The following is a 21,779-nucleotide window of genomic DNA, read 5'->3' on the forward strand; positions in this document are numbered from 1 at the left end:
TACAAGTAGGAAGCTAGTTTGATGTATCCGTGCATGTACTTTAAAAGATGGCCACTTTGTCGAAATCGCTCCACTGAAAATCTGTCCACAAATACCTGGGGAATCACTTCGGTATATGCTTTTCCCGTTTTGCTCGTGTTTGCCTCTTTTTTTCCTATCCTCCGGTGGGGTTTTGTTAGTCATCTTGTAAATCTTGTAGGAGTCTTAGAGCAACAAAGCTTAACAAAATACCTTGTGTTCTATTCCCTTGCTATACCTCCACATATAAACTTACACCCACCGCAGTGTGCATAGTGTGGACATTCTACAAATCAGTCTCTCTCTTGGAAGCTTGAGAATTCCGACAGTCAGTAGTCCTGTACAATGTCATGCAATGTGCACTTTGGTGTAAGTGCTAATACCTTTAACATTTATAACACACCTTTCACAAAACTGAACCTGAGACCTCTACGTGTCGAATCGTCGATTAGATCCGCAAACAGATTGCCTCAGTAAAAATTACACTGCTTTGGCGCATTAACGGCACGAGGTGCTGTCTTCATGTCGATTACATTCTCATTCCCTAAACAAGATGGCGGAACCGTAAGTCCTTCAATTAGAGTTAAGGGACGGTGAATCTGGATTTGGAGAAAGGCCGCTTGGAGCTGGCGAAAGTCCGCTACTGGTCGGAGAGAGGCCATTTTCTTTTGAAGAGTCACTTCCATTAACTGGTTCAGCGTTTCCGGAACGACACGATCGGGAGTTGTTGTAGTTTGTGCAGTCATTAGCTTCACTTTTTACGCACACCTTGAGCTTAGTGCTAACAACGCTGTCAGCATCGGCTGGTGATGCTTCTGTGTTCGTTTGAACCGACCCGTTCGACGCCAGAGGGCGTGGTCGACGTTTCGCTTCGTCTTTTTTCCATTTCATTCGTCTATTTTGAAACCATATTTTAATATGCCTCTCTGTCAGATTCAACATGGCGGCCAGCTCTATTCGCCTCGGTCTGGATATGTACTTGTTAAAATGAAATTCTTTTTCCAGCTCAAGCAGCTGTCCTCGAGTGTAGGCAGTCCGTGTCCGCTTGTTTTCATCTTCTGGAGAAAAATGTGCACCTAAAACAATGAAAGTATGAAATTCATTAACAAATGAATGTGGTTGATGTTTTTGTGTGATTGTTGTTCAACGCCATAATCAAGTTCTTTTTACTTAAGGGAAAAAAACAAAAAATAATATAATCTTCGTTGTTGTAGGAAAGAGGTGGGAATAGACAAAAACGGCCACAGTCATTTTTTCAGATGTGATTGGTAACCGTATAAGTCAATCATGAATCTGGTATTCTTAAAAGGTCATGTTAGAGCAGCCCAAACGCGATGTTGCTTCACTGGTAACCCATGTCGTATATGGCAAAACAACGTGACGTCAGCAGATACAGCTGCATTCTCGAGTAAAACAAATAACTTGCGCCTGAGTGGTGAAAACTGGTGATATGACGTCATATGTTTTCATTATGCGCGATTTTGCTTACCATGCGATATCTCTCATTACGCAGCATCACAAAAATGAAAACGCATGCCTTTTTAACTGTATGTGGGATATTTCAGCAAACGCTATGCGGCGCAAAGTAGAACGTAAGGCTGTGAAGAGCAGAACGTTCGGCTGCGCAAAGCAGAACGTAAGGCTGCGCGAAGTAGAACGTAAGGCTGCGAAAAGCAGAGCGTTAGGCTGCGCAAAGCAGACTATATGCCTATTGTCACCAATTCCCCAGGAACAGTGACCGCAAAAGCCTTTCCATATTAATACATAAAGACAGAATGCCGTTTGCTCGTATAGTCGTTGGCTGTAATCTTGCTGAGGTGAGGCAGAACTATAATCATTTATTATCATTGTCATAGATTTGGCCCTATTCTTCAACATGTCTATAAACTTCAGTTAAACATGTGAATAAGTGTACGGATACGTTCTATGAATTGCGAGCAAGCTAAAATAAGTAAATTTTATATATAGTATCTCTGTCTGATAAGTGATGCTAGAGACCTGGTCCATCTGCGTTGTTTTATTGCGATTGTGTATTAAACGCCATACACTGCGGTCTTTTATACAAAACAATCATACATGTGTGTAGGCGAGAGCAGCTAAAACCTTGCGGTATTTGGGCGATTGAAGCATTCAAGACACACCTGACAGGTGTGAAGTGCGGGTTGAAGTAAGACGTCTGGATAATTGTGAAATTAGACATCCATGGAATGGTAGATCAGTTCCCTTCAGACAGTGTCGCTATACATGTCGGTAAGGAACTCCAAACACACAGTGGTTTAGCAAGCGAAAGTGTTCAATATCTTAGTTAAAACCAGTGCTTTTTTTACCCATTCTTTCTGGTGATGCTGCTATCTGTTTGATACGGACGCAGTTATTGTTGTCTTAACATGCACTATTTCCATCATAAATTTCGTCATTTATCGAATGTCAAGTTATAACACGTTTAAAACGGTCCTAATATTTATACAACCAGGTAACCTCGAAGCACAAATGAAATGCTTAACAATGTTTTACGGGATGTCAAACGGTGTTTATGCAATAGATCCCATGCCTGTACGGCGCGCCTTAGTATAAATCACAGGCACACTGGGAATTGACAACGTTTTGTGTAAAATTGACTTTGTCTGTTTAATTAGACCACCAGGTGTGAATAAATAAAATTGCGCTCACTGTGACATTTTAAAATTAATTTTTCCAATGTTTAATTTCTTATTTTTAATTTCTTTTTTATCGCGTGTGAGACTGTATATCAATGCGCACATTTTATAACGAAAACATAGAGATTATTCGACTCCAAAGAGTAATTTGTAAACCAAGTACTGGCTTAAATTTCCAGAGAATAATTTACATGTATAAGCATTTTGCTTACGGTTTAGTTGAGCATTGTCTGAGAAGAGCTTTTAATTCAGGTGCATGTAAATATTATTGGTATGTACGTGAGAAACGTGGCTAGGCTTTAGAGGAAATTACATTTTATAACATTTCATGGCAAGGACAGAAAAATACAACTCCCTTTAAAATCAAACATTCTGTTTTGATTTAATATTATCACTGATAGAACATAAAAGCTGTATTTTAAATATAAGACTATTGAATAATTTGAATGTAAATACGCTCATGGTGTACTTAACCCATTAGTTTCATGTACTCTCCTTACACCTTTAAACTCATGCCAATATGAAAGTAGAAACTTATTTTGGTTCAAACTGAAAAGTAGTAACGTCTTTGAACATGATTGTAGTAATAATAAATTAAAATTCGGTCGTAGATTGTCTCCATTTTTATTTATTTTCTGGACAACCACATTGTTTCGGTGTTTTACCAACTGTGTGGGCAATTTTATTCATTTCCTGATAATTCCAATGACTCCAGGTAAAGGTATAAGAACAGTTTCTACAGTTAGTTGATTTACAAGTGGCTTAGGGGCCTCCGTGGCTCAGTTGGTTAGCGTGCTAGCGCAGAGTAATGACCCAGGAGCCTCTCACCAATGCGGTCGCTATGAGTTCAAGCCCAGCTCACGCTGGCTTCCTCTCCGGCCGTATGTGGGAAGGTCTGGCAACAACCTACGGTTGGTCGTGGGTTTCCCCCGGGCTGTGCCCGGTTTCCTCCCACCATAATGCTGGCCGCCGTCGTATAACTGAAATGTTCTTGAGTACGGCGTAAAACACCAATCAAATAAATAAATCACTAAATACAAGTGGCTAAACCGTCTTCCTTTGTTTGTTATATCGCAGCCACATTAAAAAGATATAAGGGTGGTAATCAACCCAGCCTGACACCTCAGACGTGAAAACAGAGACCTGTCCAGTAATTTATAACTTATTAAACAATTTTATCAAAATCATGGGTGGACAAAGATTCCGTTCTTAATGTTTTTGGGGACAATCTTTCAGATTCCATGGTATGTAAAGAACACCTATTACAGCATGCCGGGTAGTTCGCAAATAATATGAAAAGTTAAAAAGTAACACAAAAAGAATCTGTAATCTCAACCTGTTTGACACCATTAGTGGTAATGAATCTGTATCCTAAATTAGATTTTTTTTACAATTTTGTTTCAAAGAAAATATAAGGCAGCCAGTTAAAAAAAATGAAAAGGGGTGACCTATACCCCTCACCCTGTCTGACACCATGGGCGATAGAGATACCGTCTAGCAATTCGTTTCACAAATTTTTCATTTCCATACAAGGGATCATAATCAAATTACTGGAACAGTGTTGGTTGGCAAGGTGATATATATACGCTTTTGGAAGGCAAAGGTGACTTATCAAAAACCTCTTTAATAAACTTAACAAATCGTCTTGTTTCTGCAAACACAATTAAACAATGTTCACAATTAAAATTTTGTATATATTAGTATCATCTTTCATGAAGACAACTAAGCAAGGGCCATCATACCATTCATTTCATTTTAGACAACTTAAATTTGTAATGCATTTGAAATTAAGTACTTCCTTGATAATTTGGCCTTAGTATTGCTCATTCATTGGATAGAGGTAAATTCCCATTATAAACATCTTTTTTTTTTGATTGGTGTTTTACGCCGTACTCAAGCCATTTTAAACAGCGCTTCATTGACTGCCATTAAAGGCATAAGCAATTATTTCTATGGACAACATTTCTTGAAACATTGATTGATCGATGTTTTCTTTCAGTGATTTATTGATTGGTTAGTAGGTGAAAAAGACGCTGAAATGTTTCAGATACAACCCTTAATTCTTTCTTATTTCTTGATGTATCTTCATGGGAATCAAGTAAAGCTTTTGCTTGACATCTTTGTAACATTTTTATGAGGGTCATCATGCTGTGTAAGTCAAAGAGTGACACGACCATAAACAATTAAATTTGGTGGTTAGTTTTTATAGTCGACTTGCTTAACAAAGATTCTGAATGCGTACTGCTTTCACGATAAAGTGTTTAAAACAAGTAAGCTGCCACTCCACCATGTGTTTCCCAATCATACAACCAAAAAGCCATCAACAGCAAAAGCAATGAAATATACCAGTCCAAACTTATTTCCTTGACGATACACCACCTCCCTACCCAACCCCATAACAAAAAAAAAAGTAGGAATGAATTTCGTTCACAGCAGCAGGGATGACTTAACGGTATGTGTGGCACGCTTCATGCTGCTTCACGATGTGGCCACGTCGAGCTAGCCAGGATACCAACAAGGGGAGTCTGCCGTTGAGCGCTCGGCCGATAACCGACAGGCCGGGCAAATGATAGAATTTATGCGACGCTTAGATGATCTTTTAATAATTGGCCCCTAAACTTCGTCCCGCTGAATGCTAGCCAGCGTTATTCCGTCTGGCCACTCGATCTTATAGCATGCAATATTGTTAGCTGTTTCAACGCCTTCCCACAAAGCTCCCAAATTAATCACCGCGCGGTGTCACAGGGACGACCATCGACTCGGAAATCGATCATGTCCCGCCTCGCCATCCTTCTCCGAGCCTGCGCCCGGCCGACCAGCAACGCCTTCTACTCCCGAACACGTACTCGGCGCTGAGAGACCAGTCGTCAGGGCCGCCCGGTGAGGCATGTGTTCAAACCCTCTCTACACGCATGTAAATCGAGGAAACATCATGTTAACACTTGTCATCGACCAAATGACCCCTCGTCCATCCAGGTAACGGTCGATGGCTCAAACATGAAGACATGTTTTTTCTGCTATACTAATCAACTATACTCATCCAGATTCCCTTAACAATGTCATAGTCAAACTGGTTACGCCACGTGTGTTTAGACTTTCTCCGTCTTTCTTTCTTCCTCTTTCTTAGTCGGACGATTGATTGCTCCTAAAACTGATGTTTGGCGGAAAACATCTGTCTTGAATTGTTTTTAAAAACGTTTACCTAATTTTCCTAATGAAGGTAAAGCAATTAAACATAAAGAAATATTACATGTACGGCAAAATAAACAAAAACATAACTGATCGGAGCAAAACAAATTAATAATGGTGTTTTGCTTTGTTGCATGTAACAGTAGGAATTAAAGAGTAACTGATTTTTGATTGATTATCAACAGTTTACAAACACGCTTGGGACACAATTTGGGTATTGATTAAACTCACGCCTCAATAACACCTTTCACGTCATTACGCTGAAAACTGTTGCCTGATTTCTTTTACATGAATTCGTTATATTTCGTTACTTTATACAATTATGTACTGTTTTGGTTCGTTGGTATAGTTCTTGTTGAACATTGTTTTGGAAATTGGTCATGCGATTGTTGATTTGGAACGTCATTTATGGTTGACGATTGATATACTAACGTCTTTTTCAATACCTAAATTTGGACAGCTTTGTAAAGCATCCATTCTTAAGGCGAATGAAGAGTAAGAAAATTATACAAAATACTCGCTTAACTTGTAAAGGAATATCCATAGTCAAAGTAGTTACTTGGAAGTAGTCAGCAGTTTCCAGTGATGTTGGAGTGAGTGAATGCTTAGGGTTCAAAATCGTATTTAACCATTTTCATTCATATGACGACGAAGGAATCCTTGGGGTGTATGTAATGTGCCTCTTTGTTGCAGGACGGATTTCCACCACCCTTTTATCGAGTGTTGCTTCATTTAGACGACTTACCGAAGGCAAGTAAAGCCGAGCCATGCTGAACGCCAAGCCTGGAAAACTACAATGTCCTATTTTAAGGTCTTAGGTGTAACCCGACCCACGATTGACCTTGGATCTACTGCCCCAGAAGCGGACGCTCTACTAACTGAGCCATCGGGGTCGGCCAATTGTGTCGGATAGACATGCGTGTGTAATAAGCACTGCGTCCATAACACTTCATGTTTAAACAATGAAACGTTCATATTTGTATTATTCAAAGTAGATTGCTATGAAGCAACAAAATGTATAAAAGTATCTCAGTCACGCTTTTTCTGCAGCTATTCATATAAACGCAGATGTCATATATAAACTGGACCATGTTTATACAACCCCCTAGCCTTGTATATAACATACGTATACGTTATGCTAAATAAACTTTAATTGTGAAGTTTAAAGCCATCCTGTAATGGCGTCGTTCTCAGTGTGTCCTCAGATAAGCCGAAGTTCGATCCTAAGACACGTCAAGCCAAAACATAATTTAAATTTGGCAGTCTTAGACATAAGGCAGCATGGCTGGTGTCTTCAATATGGAAATTTACCAACAGTTACCGTATTATATGTGATCGACATAATGTTGAGAGTAACGTTAAACTTCTTCAACTTCTTTGTAGGTTATAAAGTGACTAAGACTTACACGAGGACTTCGATTTCTTTTAAGGCTAGAAGATTTTACAGCAATAAGCCTTCAAATAACAATCACGGAGATCGCGTTTATATGAAATTTATTTGTTTATTTGATTTGTGTTCTACGCCGTACTCAAGAATATTTCACTTATAGGACGGAGGCCAGCATTATGCTGGGAGGAAGCGGGCAGAGCCCGCGGGGAAACCCACGACTGCGTTTTAATAAAAATTAATATTTACAAATCACCTAAAGCTCTCCTTTATTCTGAGACACATGGTAAAATAGGTAGGAGAGAATAGCAAATAGTCAGCTTTCTTTTTTCTCTTTTTTTCCATTAACAAAAAAATTGTAAATTGATCATTGATAAAGATAAGATGTCAGGGACAAAGAAAAGATATCTAATATCTTATCTATAACATTTCGCTATATTCAGGATATAGCAATGTGAAATATAATAAAATGCAGACTTATGGACCAGATAACAACACGCAGATTACAGCTTGTCCGGCAAATACATGATGACAGTATTAATATATATATAGTCAATGTGAGTTCAAGTCCAACTCATGCTGGCTTCCTCTCCGGCTTTAAGTGGGAATGTCTGTCCATAACCTGCGGATGATCGTGGGTTTCCCCCGGCCTCTGCCCGGTTTTCTCCCACCATAATGCTGGCCGCCGTCGTATAACTGAAATATTCTTGAGTACGGCGTAAAACACCAATCAAATAAACAAATAAATAAATAAATAAATAGTGTGTCGTTATATATTTTGGATATATACGTGTATATATTGATGTCAAAAGCGAATGCCGTTTGAAAGTATATTGTCCGTACTGAACTTCTGAATATCTCATGTATCTCAATTGAGTATAACAAGATTTTTTCAAAAGGTGATAATAAAAGAAAAATACTCAGTGTCACATAATTGGCAATAAAATATTATGAATGTGGTCATCTTCGTAAGTTTGGCTTATATGTAAAGCTGATCTTTCGAAAGGGAACGTGATGAATGTGATGAATGTGATAAATGTACGAGACTGTGATAAACCTGACTACAGCTCCAAGCGTTTGTCTTCACATTCATTATCTTTCAGAGCTCATTAGTACAAACAAAGCCGTAAAGTAATCAAAGCTGTCAACAACACAAAATACATATTCTAAAGTAGCATAGTAAATTAAGATAAGACTTCTTATATAACCCTACATATGTAAGTTCGCCTAGAATATTTCTTACGCCTTTCTACATCATTGCAAAATGTTTATTCCTTCTCTTTGTATGAATCCGTCTTATTTTCGTACTTTAAATTCTTCCTCCAGTTATTTGTGGGTTTTTTTTAGTTGAGCGCTGGTTTAGGAATTGGCCTTGTGATTATTGACCTGGAACGTCCAGTTTGATTGACGATTGAGATAAATCCTGGGAAATCGTAATCGTGTGTCAAAGACGTCTTGAACAAACGGAAGAGCAATCTTAATGAAGTTGTACATCAAAATTGGAACAAAAATCACTGCTAATAAAGGCAATGGAGTTTCTCTTCCTAACAATTGTGTAAGCTGTTTTTGTTACCTAAATCCACAATAACAGCGTAGTACCTGAATGTTTACGGTATAAAGCCCACAGCATAGAGAGTAAAACCAGAGCAGCGACGACAGTGTGTATGATAGAAAGCAAATAGTCGCACCTAACCGGTTCGAACTTTGCCACTTTTAGGCATTCATTCTATAACTGCTCAATTTATAACTGCTTAAAGAGCAGAAACTTATACAGCCCCTCGCACATTGGCTTACGTAGAATTAAGTGAAAAAAATGCAGTGGTGTTAATTGCAATTTATTAGGCCAATCCAATCCAAACATGCTTGAACGTTTAACCTGCTTGCGTTACTAAACGAGTAGCCTTGCTTGTATACAGAGCATCAGGCAGTTAACCCGAAGTTCACCGTCACCTGTGATTCATCTGTTCAAGTATAATCCATCTTTTGTACTATAAGTTCGAAAAATTTAGTTTTCCTGAATACATTTTTTCGCTACCTGTGCAGGATGTATTTTATATCTCGCTCTGGGCATTAACGTTTGGCATTCTTGAATATAATAAAAGACTTACAACATAGAGAGTAAATCCAGACAAGTGACGACAGTGTGATAGCTGGTAAGTGGTTACACGTATTACCTGTGAAATTCGTCGGTTTACCTCAGTTAGGCTTTTATTCCAAGTGCTTACATACATGCTCTAAAAGTAACAACTTACACCTCTTCTACGTCATCGCCATGGCTTAAGCAGGGTATGGTAACAAAAAAACTGCAGCTATGATACGTACATGTAGTTGCGAATCATTGGACGTCAGTGTGTCCCTGGTCTGTATATTTTTTTCAGAATGCTGTCTTATCATCACATCTATCATATTAAAACAATGCATAGGGATCCATCTTAATCCATCAGCAAACTCCTGGTTTATACAGGAATACAATATATCTCAGCAATGCGGTCGATATGAGATCAAGCTTCCTATACAGGAAGATCTGCCAGCAACATGGAAAGGGGCTCGATATAAAAGGAGGAAAGGAAAGCGAATTTCATACCACCACTGAGATTATATTTTACAGCCGCTGTGTTTTGCTGATCCTCTAAGGAAGAAAGGATAACAAAAGTTTAAGACATCGTGATTAACTGAGAACAAATGATATCAAACTTCATGCTATCATGGACAGCATCTGATACCATACCACCACATTTTTGCTCTGACCATATAATAACAACAACAACAACAACAAAAAAACAATCACTAACATCTTTTTCCGATCATGTCCCAGATTTTGAATTATAATGTAAGAACAAAGGAAAACAAGTTTGACAAGATCACAGACAACATATTATTTGATCTAGTCGCTGTATTTAACCAGATTACATGATTGGTTACGAAAAGGTACTCGATAAAACCCAGCATTTGTTCAAGGGCACTCGAGTACAATTATTCAAGCAGGAGTATCCCCGCACTTAGCACTTGAGCTGGTTAGACACGTGTGTCTACACAATACTTAGTGCCATCGAGATTGTATCGTTTTTGTTATGGGTAACTAAGGTCTGCATTGACGGCATACCTGTCTCGTGGTTGTCATACCATGGCTGACTAAGCCGTTGCAGGAACTATTATCTGCCGAATGTTCAATAACAACTGGTCCATGCTGACAACAGCGTCGAGCCGTTCCCACAAACTCAGGAAGTTATCTAGACTTATCTGCCGCTGAGTTTGTTTCGTGAAACTAAAATCGACAGTTACCTCACTGTGCTAGTGTGTTTAATCAAGCACGAGGTAATATTCAATTTTAGCACAGAAACGTTGTGTATTTCTTGTAAAACAATACTGGAGTTTGCTTATTATTTCTTGGTGTTTAAACGATACGTGTTGTTTATAAAAATCAGGGTAGGTGTATTCTTGGATGGTGAAATTAGCTTGTACATTAGGTATGAAATGCGTTCAGATGCGTAAAGTGTTTTATTAAATGTGATGCTAACGCATCATTCTGAGTAATTCTAGATTACTGACGTATACTATATTGCAATCAACATCACCATATTTTTTACCTCATTTTGCCTATGTCATGGTGCTAGAGAGATGTATAACTTGCTATACTAATTAAGCATTTATGTGAACAATTGTATAAAACCCTAACTGAGGTATATTGACAAGAGACAGGTAATATGTGTGACCATTTATCACCTATCACATTGTCACCATTACCCTGGTTTAACTCTATATGCTGTAGACTTTTACATCCATATCGCAGGCTCGCTCGAATAAAACGTTTGCCTTACTAGAAATGATACGCCATGGACCATTGAGATCAAAGACTACGATTTCGATCGTGCGCCACCTGACTAAACCTTGTCAGATTTGTCAGGCATCTTTGAAAGAGAATACACCTCACCGCCGTGAAGTAAGTAAAATATTCTTATGTGATGCGTTGAACAATAAAGAAATCAATCAATAAAATTGATGACAGGTTTTAAGACTTTTCACATTTTTTCAGCATTTACACAGTGATAATAATCCTTATGGAAAAGTGGCAGATTTAGCAGGCTTGCTTGAATCAACACATCGAACTGAATGTATATGGCCAGTATTTACATCGTTTAGACTATGTGTGTTATGTGACGATTTCAGTCAACGTCACAAGTAGTTACTGCAAAAACTGCTGTGCGAAGGCAATCATACGTCTTCAATCTAAGTTTCTTAAGTTTTTCTGCTTCATAACTGTGTCTAAGTCAGTTAGGAAGCAGTTATGAAGCTACAAATTATTCGTCGTATTAAGTATTTGAACATACATGGTAGTATTATGGCCTTTTGCATAGCATTTCAATACACCATATTATAGTGTATATTACTTGGTGTACATTTAATATCATTTATGAGCAGCTTACACACAATACAAGGATTATTTTTGACACACAAACTTTTGTAGATATTTCTGGAGATTTCTTCTCCAAGAGTGTCTATGAAGATACTGATCTCATTCCGCGAAACTTACTATCTATCGCCACTTGACATATATACCCTTTTTCATTACTCTCTTTCATCATTTATAATGATTGTAATTAACGCACTCAACATTCCATATACGAAACATTCAAAGTCTTTGAGAGCTAACACAAGGTTTACTGTTTTGAGAAAAATCATTTAACTTCAAAGTTCTAATATTTTCTAATTCAGTGTTGAGACCGACAGGGAAAAAGCTTTGCGGAATCTTCAGTTCGACTTAACCCAAATCACTGGACTGTTTTAATTACTAATCAAACAAATTATTTAAGCACCAGGAAATTCTGTGCTCGTGTGAAGGAAGTCTTGTGGGAGAGTTGCAGAAGGGAAATGTTGGTCTATGTTGATTTGCCCATGATATGTTCGAGAGGATCTCAAAGCGCCATCAGCACATCGCAATTTGAGGAGGAAATGTTCCGTGATCTAGCAGACGCCAAATGAAAACTCTGTAACGTTCACCGTCACTTTACAAAGGTTGTTCAGAACAAGTAGACGAAAGTTCCATGTTCACTTTGGGCTAAAAGTTTATGTGGTCACACGTGCGCTGTTTACCCTGATCGCTCCGGTTCGTCTGTCTCTTATGTTTGCTTCCAAAATGGCTGGTCATCAGTTGCGACCCTTGGGGCACATTGGTTTGGATATTAAACCAAAGAGACGTGCGGAAGAAGCCAGCAGATCGGGCACTCGGACGGGGAAAGGTTTGCTGTAGATCAAGCTATCATCCTCCTCCATTTCACTTGTAATTACACTGTAATGATAATTGCTGTCACTAAAGTCGACAATCTGACACGTCGAATATTGTTCCCGGATGGCCCCGGTCGTTCACCAAGAGAGCGGTTTAATATGTGGCCCGGGGCCTGCTTAGAAACGTTCGAATCAAAGACGCCTGCGATGAAGCGGCCGATTTCCATCTCGTGCCAAGGCCATTGTCTTCGGGTGTCAACACTCGAAAACCGAACGTGTGATATGAAGCAAGAAAATTCCACACAGCAGAACTATCCTGAAATTTGCCTCCCCGAGCCCGTATCTAGCGTGGAACAATTACGAGTAATCCGTCATAGAGCCGTGCCGAGATGGACGTTTTCCAGCCAGTTTTTATTCTCAGCTACAACCTAATATTGCCAGAGTATTGAAATTGTCTGGTCTCTGATGAATTAAACAAAACCGGATTTGATACTCAGAAATAGTTTACTTTCGTAAATAACTAGGAACAAGTGTTCCAAAGTTTTAAAATATTGTTCATTAATTTCGAATATATCTTTCAAAGACGTGACCGAAAAAAAATGAATGGGTAATATGTTTAAAATTTAGAGTATACACAAGATGGTTGTTTGTAAGTGTACACAAGCATCACATTATGTGTTAATGAATTGCACTTTCCATAAATAGAACAAGTTAATTTATTTACAATTATGAGATACTAGTTGGAAAGACGATGTTACATGGCGGGGATTTGAGAATGCCCAAAGATGTCCATAAATAAACTATTAAGCTTTTGAACAGCATTTGAGCTATTTTGTGGCGAGGTTTTATGAAATCTGGATACGAGACAAGAATAAAATCAAGGACTGGTGTAAATTACACACTTGAGTAACTGATTAAATGTGCTTAAGAAAGCTGCCATTAGCATATGCATGCTTCTTCTGAGGGACAGCATATGTATATGACATGTTTTACCCATGCCGCGTTTCCTGGTTTACCATTAAACAATCTCTAATTTCTTCATAAACACTACAGAACACTACCTCGTACAAGTTGCGTTAACGCCACACGCGTAAAACGAGGACAAAGAAACTACATTCACGCTGACTTTCCACGTTATTGCACCGAATTAATTCTTATTCGTGGGCAGGCTGGCTACTGGAGAATTACTACACTCCTAAATCAATTGCTTGTCGCCGAAGAAAAATAAATGTTACTGGGGGCTAACAGATATTAAAACCCGAGCTCCTGTTTGGAAATGCTCTCTGTTCCTTTTCTTTCTGTTGCAGTTGGTTCGCCCGACATTCTCCGTTAAGATTTTTCAATTTCACTCATCTTACTAAGTATTTCACAAGGAATTTACATGGCATGGATTACGGTTGGGATATTTTAGGAAACTGTGGTGAGTTTTGCTTTAAGTTTTTTTTTTTTTTTTGAAATTGAAAGTATTCTGTTGTTGAATTGTTGAATTGAATTGTAAAGCTATATGTATTTTTGCATCTAGCAACGTTTTAGGAGAGTAAAGGACAAATTACGGGAAGGGGTTTTATTACTTTTTTAGCAAAACATGTGGGTTTTGTAACAGATAATTTAGGTCGTACGTTTTACGTAGACCATGAACATTTACTGAGAGACAAAACTGGTTTGTTAATTTCAGACATTCTTAGTGTTCAGAGAGCCCAAATGTTAAAAACCCTATCCATATCTATTTCTTGTCCTGGAGTCAAAGGATTCCATAAAGCAATTTTGTTTAACTACAAATTCTAAACCGTATTGCAATGGAACTGTGGATCAATAGTTTTATGGCCAGAGCTTATAAAATGAACAATTCAAACGCTGTTCAGAGTTGATTTTGTCAAATATGGCCTTAGACCCTAGGATCCTTTAGAGTTTAAAGTTGGTATTCAAAGCAATTCGCCATTTTCCCGAAACTTATAAATTTTATAAGTACACTTATAAAGTACACTATCACTAATAAAAATTTATTGTAGTTTATGAGTCGAACAATATAGCACGCAAAATGACTGTTTGTGGTGCTACTTTATTTTGAGATGCGGATAAATTATGTGAAAAGATAACGCCAATATACACTCAGTCAAAATACGTCTGCTGGTTTTCATCGCATATCTCTTCAGTGGATATTTTAGATTCAAAAGTACAGGTAATCACGACTTACCTGGCCATTGTGCTTTCCACTGATGAGCGTGAGACTTTGTTGTCTTCATCCACGGAAACTGTAAAGTCTGTGGTGACCGTGGTCGAAGGCTGGAGTTACCGTTAGGCTGTCCCAGACTCTGGCTATGTGCCGGGGGAGGTTGTTGTAAGGGAGGACTGTTGTGGGGAGAGGGTTGAATGTGGGCCGGGCTGGGTGAGCCCATGCCCAGTGGAGCCCCGGGGGAACCTTGAGGCATTCTGTGCCCTCCGGTAATATTCACGTTTTGTTGGGTGCTCATGACAGATTGTTGGTCCTCCAAGAGTTGCTGTTCCACCACGGCCATGGCTTGTCCACCGTAACCCATGTTGGTGGAATGACTTCCTAGACTGTTCCTCTGGGCGTAGATGCAAGCCGGCTGTGCGGTGCCCATATAACTGGCAGGTGGGGTCGTGGAACACACCTGGCTGAAACTCTCCCGTGGGTAGAGGGTTTGACTGTAGTAAGTGGCATGTCCTTCCATAGTGCTATAATGATCTGAAATAGTCATAGGTAGGGGAGGTAGAGGCAAGTTTATGAAGTCGGCCACCATCCATCAACGTCAAGCCGTCTGCTGAGAATCTCTTGTCTCACGTGATTGCCCTATGTCAACAAGTCAGTCCCGAGAAATACGCCATGTCTTTGGAACAGGGAACCAATAGGAAGCCAATATCTGACTTCAATGTTTGCAGTTATGTATTCAACGGTTACCATTTTCACATTCGTTTATAGAACAAGGTATTTGTAGGCCACTGACCCTTGTAGATTTTGTCAAGTGTTTAATCTGACACCAAACTCAGTGTAACCAAAAAGATATGTTACATTTTGTTCAATAACCACACCGGAAGTTCAAATGCACGGCATGTTTATGCTGTTATAACTTTTTAACCGCTTGTTATATGGTAGCTGAAGTGTTTATTCATTTCAACAAATGCACAAGTCGGTTACACAGATAGGTTTAAAGTTGGTAAGTTGCAAATATCAATGTTTCTCGATGTAAGGAAAGGTTTGGAAGTTGGGAATGATCAATATGTCCCCTAATATTTTAACAATTAAATTCTGTATGGTCAAGGCCTGTGCCTTCAAAATTTACAAACAGTTCTTATCTTAATAAGTTCAAGATTAGCTTACTTTGAATTCATGCAGCTGATCACCTGCCAGTTAAAGGCCACAATTTTGTACTTATCACGTAGGATTCTATAAGAAAGCATTTGTTCGTCAGTAAAATACTCAACACAGATTTACACCATACGCAGCCGTGAAAGACATCAAGGAGATGTTTGAGTGGAATAGATAATAGCGGATATGTGTACTTAGTGTGTTTGAACAGCTAATGTGTAGCTTCCTTTACTGGAGGGTGAACAGGTAGAGTGTTTTAAACTATTAGCAAAGACAAAATATTACTGGTACTTACTGGAAATTTGAACGTTTGATTTTTGTTCAAGGTCTCTGACGCTTTTGAAATTGTACACAATTTAGAAGCTCAATACAACATTGTGTCTTAAAGTTACCTTTGAAACAAATCAGACATAATGTAACCACAGACTTACCGTGGATGACGGATCGCCTACACCGTCCTCTTGAATTTGAATTCGCAGGTATTCATCTGAAATACGGATTTTAAATCTATCTGTAGTATCTTCATTCCTTCACGATGGTTGCCATCTCCTTGCCAGCGAGTCGCCTTTTCTTCGGATTGTTGTAATCGGGAGTTTATTTCAGGGATTCGACTAATATTTCCGTGCAAATAATCACATTGTCCCTTTGTCCGTCGCCTGTGTAACAGGTAGATATTGTGATATTACCCCCTATAATGTAATAAAATCCGGTTGACGGCTAAAACCATATCCACTACCTAGAGTCACAGCGTGTCAAGACATAATTCCCCGACGACTCAGCTATTTAGATTGCCTCACAACCCGCGTCGTCGTTGCCTTTCCATTTTCAAAAATGCTAAAAATTTTTGACTTACTGTCTGCGGCAAAGAAGACTTGTCTAATAGTTAGTCTAGTCTGACTTGGCCTACATTCTAATCCCGTCTCCCCGGGCTTGAGATGTATAATAAGTTTGATTCCCCCGTGAAGTTGTGACCGGTGGCCGACCAGAAAGCGGGTCTTCTTATCGCTGCCCGCGTCGCTGGAGCCTAGCTATAGGAGAATGTGAGGACCAGCGACATGTTCCCGACCGAGTAAGAGATCAATGCAGCGAGTTCCCGGCTCTGTTTTAGCTCTCCAATTTTGAAGTATCAATGTAGGACAGTAGGGGTACTTCACCGATTTGTATCTATAAATCCCGTCAACTTTAGCTCTCCTTAAGAAAGACTTAGATAGAGAAAATACTTACTGAAATATACACACATGCACACGCCTTGAAAACTCGTCATCACGACACCTGCACATTTTATTCCTATATATAAACATGATTGGAGACATCCACTTTGAGAATAAACTGGAATCCGGGCTTGATAAGGACGTAAGTTCATGTATTAACGTCTATAAATATATAGACTTAAATATACATTCATCGGGTTGATTGTTGACACCATTCTCAATAATATTCCACTCATACGATGGCAATCAGTTTTATGGGTAGAGGAAAAGTGTAAACCAGCGACCTTTGGCAAGTAATTTTCCCAAGAGGGACGTACATGCATATATATGCATACAATATTGGTGGCAGACAAGTGATTTTCAACAAACGTTAGACAACGCAAATGGCTAAACAAGCGTCGTGGATCGTTTATTGTCACCGAAGCCCTACAATCAGTGAAACCGGGGGAATGCGCTTAATTACATCAAGACTGTGTGGTAACTATATTGTCATAGAAACAGATTGCCCCTTTAAAATGTTCAGCTGAAAACTACAACTTACAACTAGTAAATGTATGTTTGTTACAGCACAGTCTTTAATATATATAGTCTTGGTTAATAGATTAAAACTGTTTAAGTAATTGTTATTATTATTATTATTATTATTAAAATAAAAATAGTGAAGTACTTACATGGTATTCATAACAATATAGCAATAGTTTCTGTGTTGCAAACAAAATTACAGGTGCACTATTATACAAAAGGAAACAGAAGGTTTATAGGTTAAATGTCTGGAAAACAGACTTCATTTCTAGTAACTCCTTTACGAGACAAGAGCTGTTAGTGATGACAGCATATTCATGACCTTATAGTCCCGACTACGTTTGCATATATATATATATATATATATATATATATATATATATATATATATATATATATATATATATATATATATATATATATATATATATATATATATACATATCTTTCTCATTTGCATACTCCAGGGTTTTTCACTCGTAAAAACTATTATTTACGAATGGAGTTTGCACTGGCAAAATTGTACATCCATACATCACATTAACATGCAGATCAAAACTTTCATGTGTATCATGGGTACACAATTTCGTTTTCAGAGTGTGGAGTATAATAATAAACAACATGCATGAAACCCTGTAAATGAAACTTAGCTTTCTGCAGGGGTTTTCAAGAAATAAACTAAGACTTAAGGTTTATTTGTCTGCTTATGATAAAAATTGGAGTCTAGAGCCCCTATAAGCACCAACCAGTTTCTCGTAAATAACTTAGATTCGTTCACATTAAAATAATTGTGAAATAATTGTGTAGGTTTCTTACATATTGAGTGCAAATGCGTTTGGAAGTTAGCTTTGCCTATAGTGTCTGTTCATTGCAAGAGACGGCTTACATCACAAATGCCTCTTAAACCGGTTTTTCATATCTTATGGTGCTATAACCTAGATAATGCCTTGTGCGAAAAAAATTTCCAGCAATATAACTTACAGGAAATTTTATGAAAATGGCACAGTAAGTTGCACATCCTCTTTTAAGTGTTAAACGTCATATGTGCAATATGTGGAAGGCCTAATAACAGTTTCGTTGTGGTTTTCGTATTTTAACTGATATTTGTTAAATCATTTGTTACACAATTTGTTAAAATGTTTTTGAAGACTTGCATGTTGTCATCTTCATATTTAAATCTATACAGTATCCTGTACCGGGGCCTCCGTGGCTACAGCGATTAGCGTGTTAACGTGAGTTCAAATCCAGCTCGTGCTGGCTTCATCTTCGGTCGTAGGTGGGAGTGTCTCCCAACAACCTGCGGATGATCGTGGGTTTTCTCCTGTTTCTGCCCGGTTTCCTCTCACCACTCACCGCCCTCTTGTAAGTGAAATTCTTAAACGAGAAATATCCCTTAGTGCGGTGTAAAAACCAATTCAATAAATAAATAAATAAATAGATGTGTCTTTGTCCAGACATGTTTATGCCATGACATTGCTGAAATGTTGCCGACATTGATTAATCATTCATTTATTCATTTTAACACTGTCTTAAAGATCATGTTCGCTTTGTGCAACGTGTCTGAACTCTCAAAATTCGACACATCCTATCCAAGTTTGAAAAGTCGACGTCAACTTTGAATATTGAGTGTTTGCTGGTTAAAACCCCACTTAAAACTCAAGGTCGCATTTCAAAACTCGACGTCAACTTTTAAATGTGCAATGAAGTTGACACAAGTGCTTTTGAATGGCACAAATAGAACGTCATACCCCATGTAACATAACATACTGTCTGTATATGAAAACGTTATATTATTAATATTATTATTATTATTATTATTATTATTATTGGATGTAAATGAAAACATTACTTATCCTGTGTGGACAAGACATTTTTGTGCTTGAAATACACGAGCAAAGGTAAGAAGGATATGTAAAATATGAGTTAAATCCTTGTGTTTATTATTAACTATATATGTTTTATTCACAAAGTAAGCTATTTTTAAATAACAAGCGAAAACGTATACAAAGACTAATTGGGTTTTTAATGAAACTTCCATCACGCCGACAAAAAAAATTCTTAACTTGCTTTTCCTTCGCGTAAACGTGTGTTGGCTTGTGTTTTTGTATCAAGCATATTTACTTTGTTGTGTCCCGATGTTTCTACTTTTGTCTAATCGTTTTCGATTACTCAACAATACAAAAACCACCCTGTGTAACGGTCATATTATATCGTTACCAGCTCGTGTCATCATATATTCTGTACACGCAATCTAAAAAGATGTGAATGACCGAAAATTAGGTCATTCGGGTAATGCAATTAATCGAATTGATGAATGAATGCTTAGGGTTTAACGTCGTGCTTAACAATTTGTCAGTCATATAACGACGACATTTAACTGAACAGTCAGAATGTAAACCTAGCTGAGCTAAATTGACAAAAGGCCCTATTTCACTGGTTTTACTCTCTATATGCTATTATTACATTACACCATGCGGATTTTGAGGATAGGGTGTGTCACTTCTCTGAAAACTTATCGCATGTAATGATTGATATCGTTTCCGTCAGAACGTCCCCTGATTCAAACATTATGTCCATTGCAAACATTTTCAAGATAGCTGCCGGCCTGCTGACTTACAATAGACGATGACTTTATTGGTAGCATAGTGTAATGTCCATTTCAACCGATTTACCAAAATGTGATGAAATCAAAGTAGCCCTAAATAGGATGACCTATAGTGGAGGAAATGTCAACGCCTCCTCACGGCCTATTCACGAGTGTTACAGAAATGTCGGGCTTAACACGTAGATTTAAGAGGCTGTTCTTGTGAATGCCTCTTTAAAGGTAAACATTGTAATCTAAAATATGAGCAGATATTGTTATAAAATGGTGTTACATGGAGACCATATTTAGGCAATTGAACCGAAGTTGATATAACAATATTTAAACCGTAGTTAGTTTTTTACTCGTATTTTACTGGTTTCAGGGACGCAAAAATATGTAAACATAAACAGAAATTGGTACAAATGTCCATTTATTTTCGTCGCACATTATCAAACCTTAGATACAATATATCCCTAAAGTATTCAGAGGCTTCTCTGAACAGGGCGGAGTCCGAATCAGTCGATGTAATCGCAGATTATCACCCGCTTTATATACGCATGCCCTTTGATGCAGTAGCAGTCACTATCGTGTTTCAGACCTTAATATATGCGAAGCCCTCTAAGGGTAATTACTTATTAAGACCCACGCTACTTAAACTACTCTACTCTCTTTCACCTTACCAGAATATCGAAGATTATCAAACTAATCGCGAATGAAATCCCGCTTTGTTGGACACCTACCAAGCCTATCACCAAAGTTTATATACATATATTTAAAACTTAATTTTTGCTCCCTGCTGTTAAAACTTAGCTGCCCGCCAGCATTTATTATATGAACTCGTGCTTGCCTTGTAAAGATTTGGCTGTATTTGGTGGGTATAAAACCCTTCCATCTTGTGCCTCGAATCCACGCTTTCCTCGGGGTCAAATCGTCCGGAAACTTGAAAAAAAAATATTCCAGGGTTCTTCAAGGACATGTTTTTACAACGGTGTGCAGAACAGCAAACCATTTTGTGGAGAATTTCGGTATACTTGTTGTCACCTGTGTGACTTTTTAAAACTGAACTAAAGGGCAAAGCTCTGACAGCTCGTAAAAGTTAGACTGGTATGACCTCATTCGGCGGAGACTACCGAGTCTTGGCGGAAAAAATGCATAAACCCAGCCTCATTATCTGGTGATTTCAATGCCATATTACTCAGATTACGGTACTTTTTTCCAATGTTCTTTTACGCTCAATTTAACAATATATACAGGGGTAGCTAATAATGAATAAATAACCAGTATGGACACCAATCCTTTAAAGCATGCCATCCCTTGATCGACAGCGGAATAAGGTTTTTAGGGTACTTACTAAATGTAAAACGGAAAGTATAAAATACAACAGCATAGAGAATGAGACCAGAGAAACGACGACAGGGTGAAAGTTGGCTAATGGTCACACTTAACTGGTGAAATTCGACTTCTTATCAATATATCTTAGTCAAGGTTTTATTTCAACTGTTTATGTAAATGTTTAATATAGCCGCAACGTATACATACGGTTTGCACTAATGGAATTAGGAGAAGCAAAAAATTACTAGACGTCACAAATTATTATCATTATTATACATATTCAAAATGTTGAGTTATCATGAAAATATAGCAAACAGCGATGATTTTA

At 38.1% G+C, this 21,779-nt stretch overlaps 1 protein-coding gene across 1 annotated transcript; it reads right to left on the bottom strand.

The window, feature by feature from the left end:
* Positions 1-16,747, bottom strand: LOC135473001 (pancreas/duodenum homeobox protein 1-like). The gene is made up of 3 exons (XM_064752768.1): positions 16,234-16,747; positions 14,669-15,181; positions 1-1,094 (listed from the first exon to the last, which is right to left on the bottom strand). The coding sequence occupies exons 2-3, from the start codon at positions 15,165-15,167 to the stop codon at positions 592-594; spliced, it is 1,002 nt and encodes a 333-aa protein (XP_064608838.1). The 5' UTR covers positions 15,168-15,181; positions 16,234-16,747; the 3' UTR covers positions 1-591.
* Between the last annotated feature and the right edge of the window lie 5,032 nt (positions 16,748-21,779).

The sequence above is a fragment of the Liolophura sinensis genome, chromosome 8 (assembly GCF_032854445.1).
Source record: "Liolophura sinensis isolate JHLJ2023 chromosome 8, CUHK_Ljap_v2, whole genome shotgun sequence".
In the NCBI taxonomy this organism is placed as follows: domain Eukaryota; kingdom Metazoa; phylum Mollusca; class Polyplacophora; order Chitonida; family Chitonidae; genus Liolophura; species Liolophura sinensis.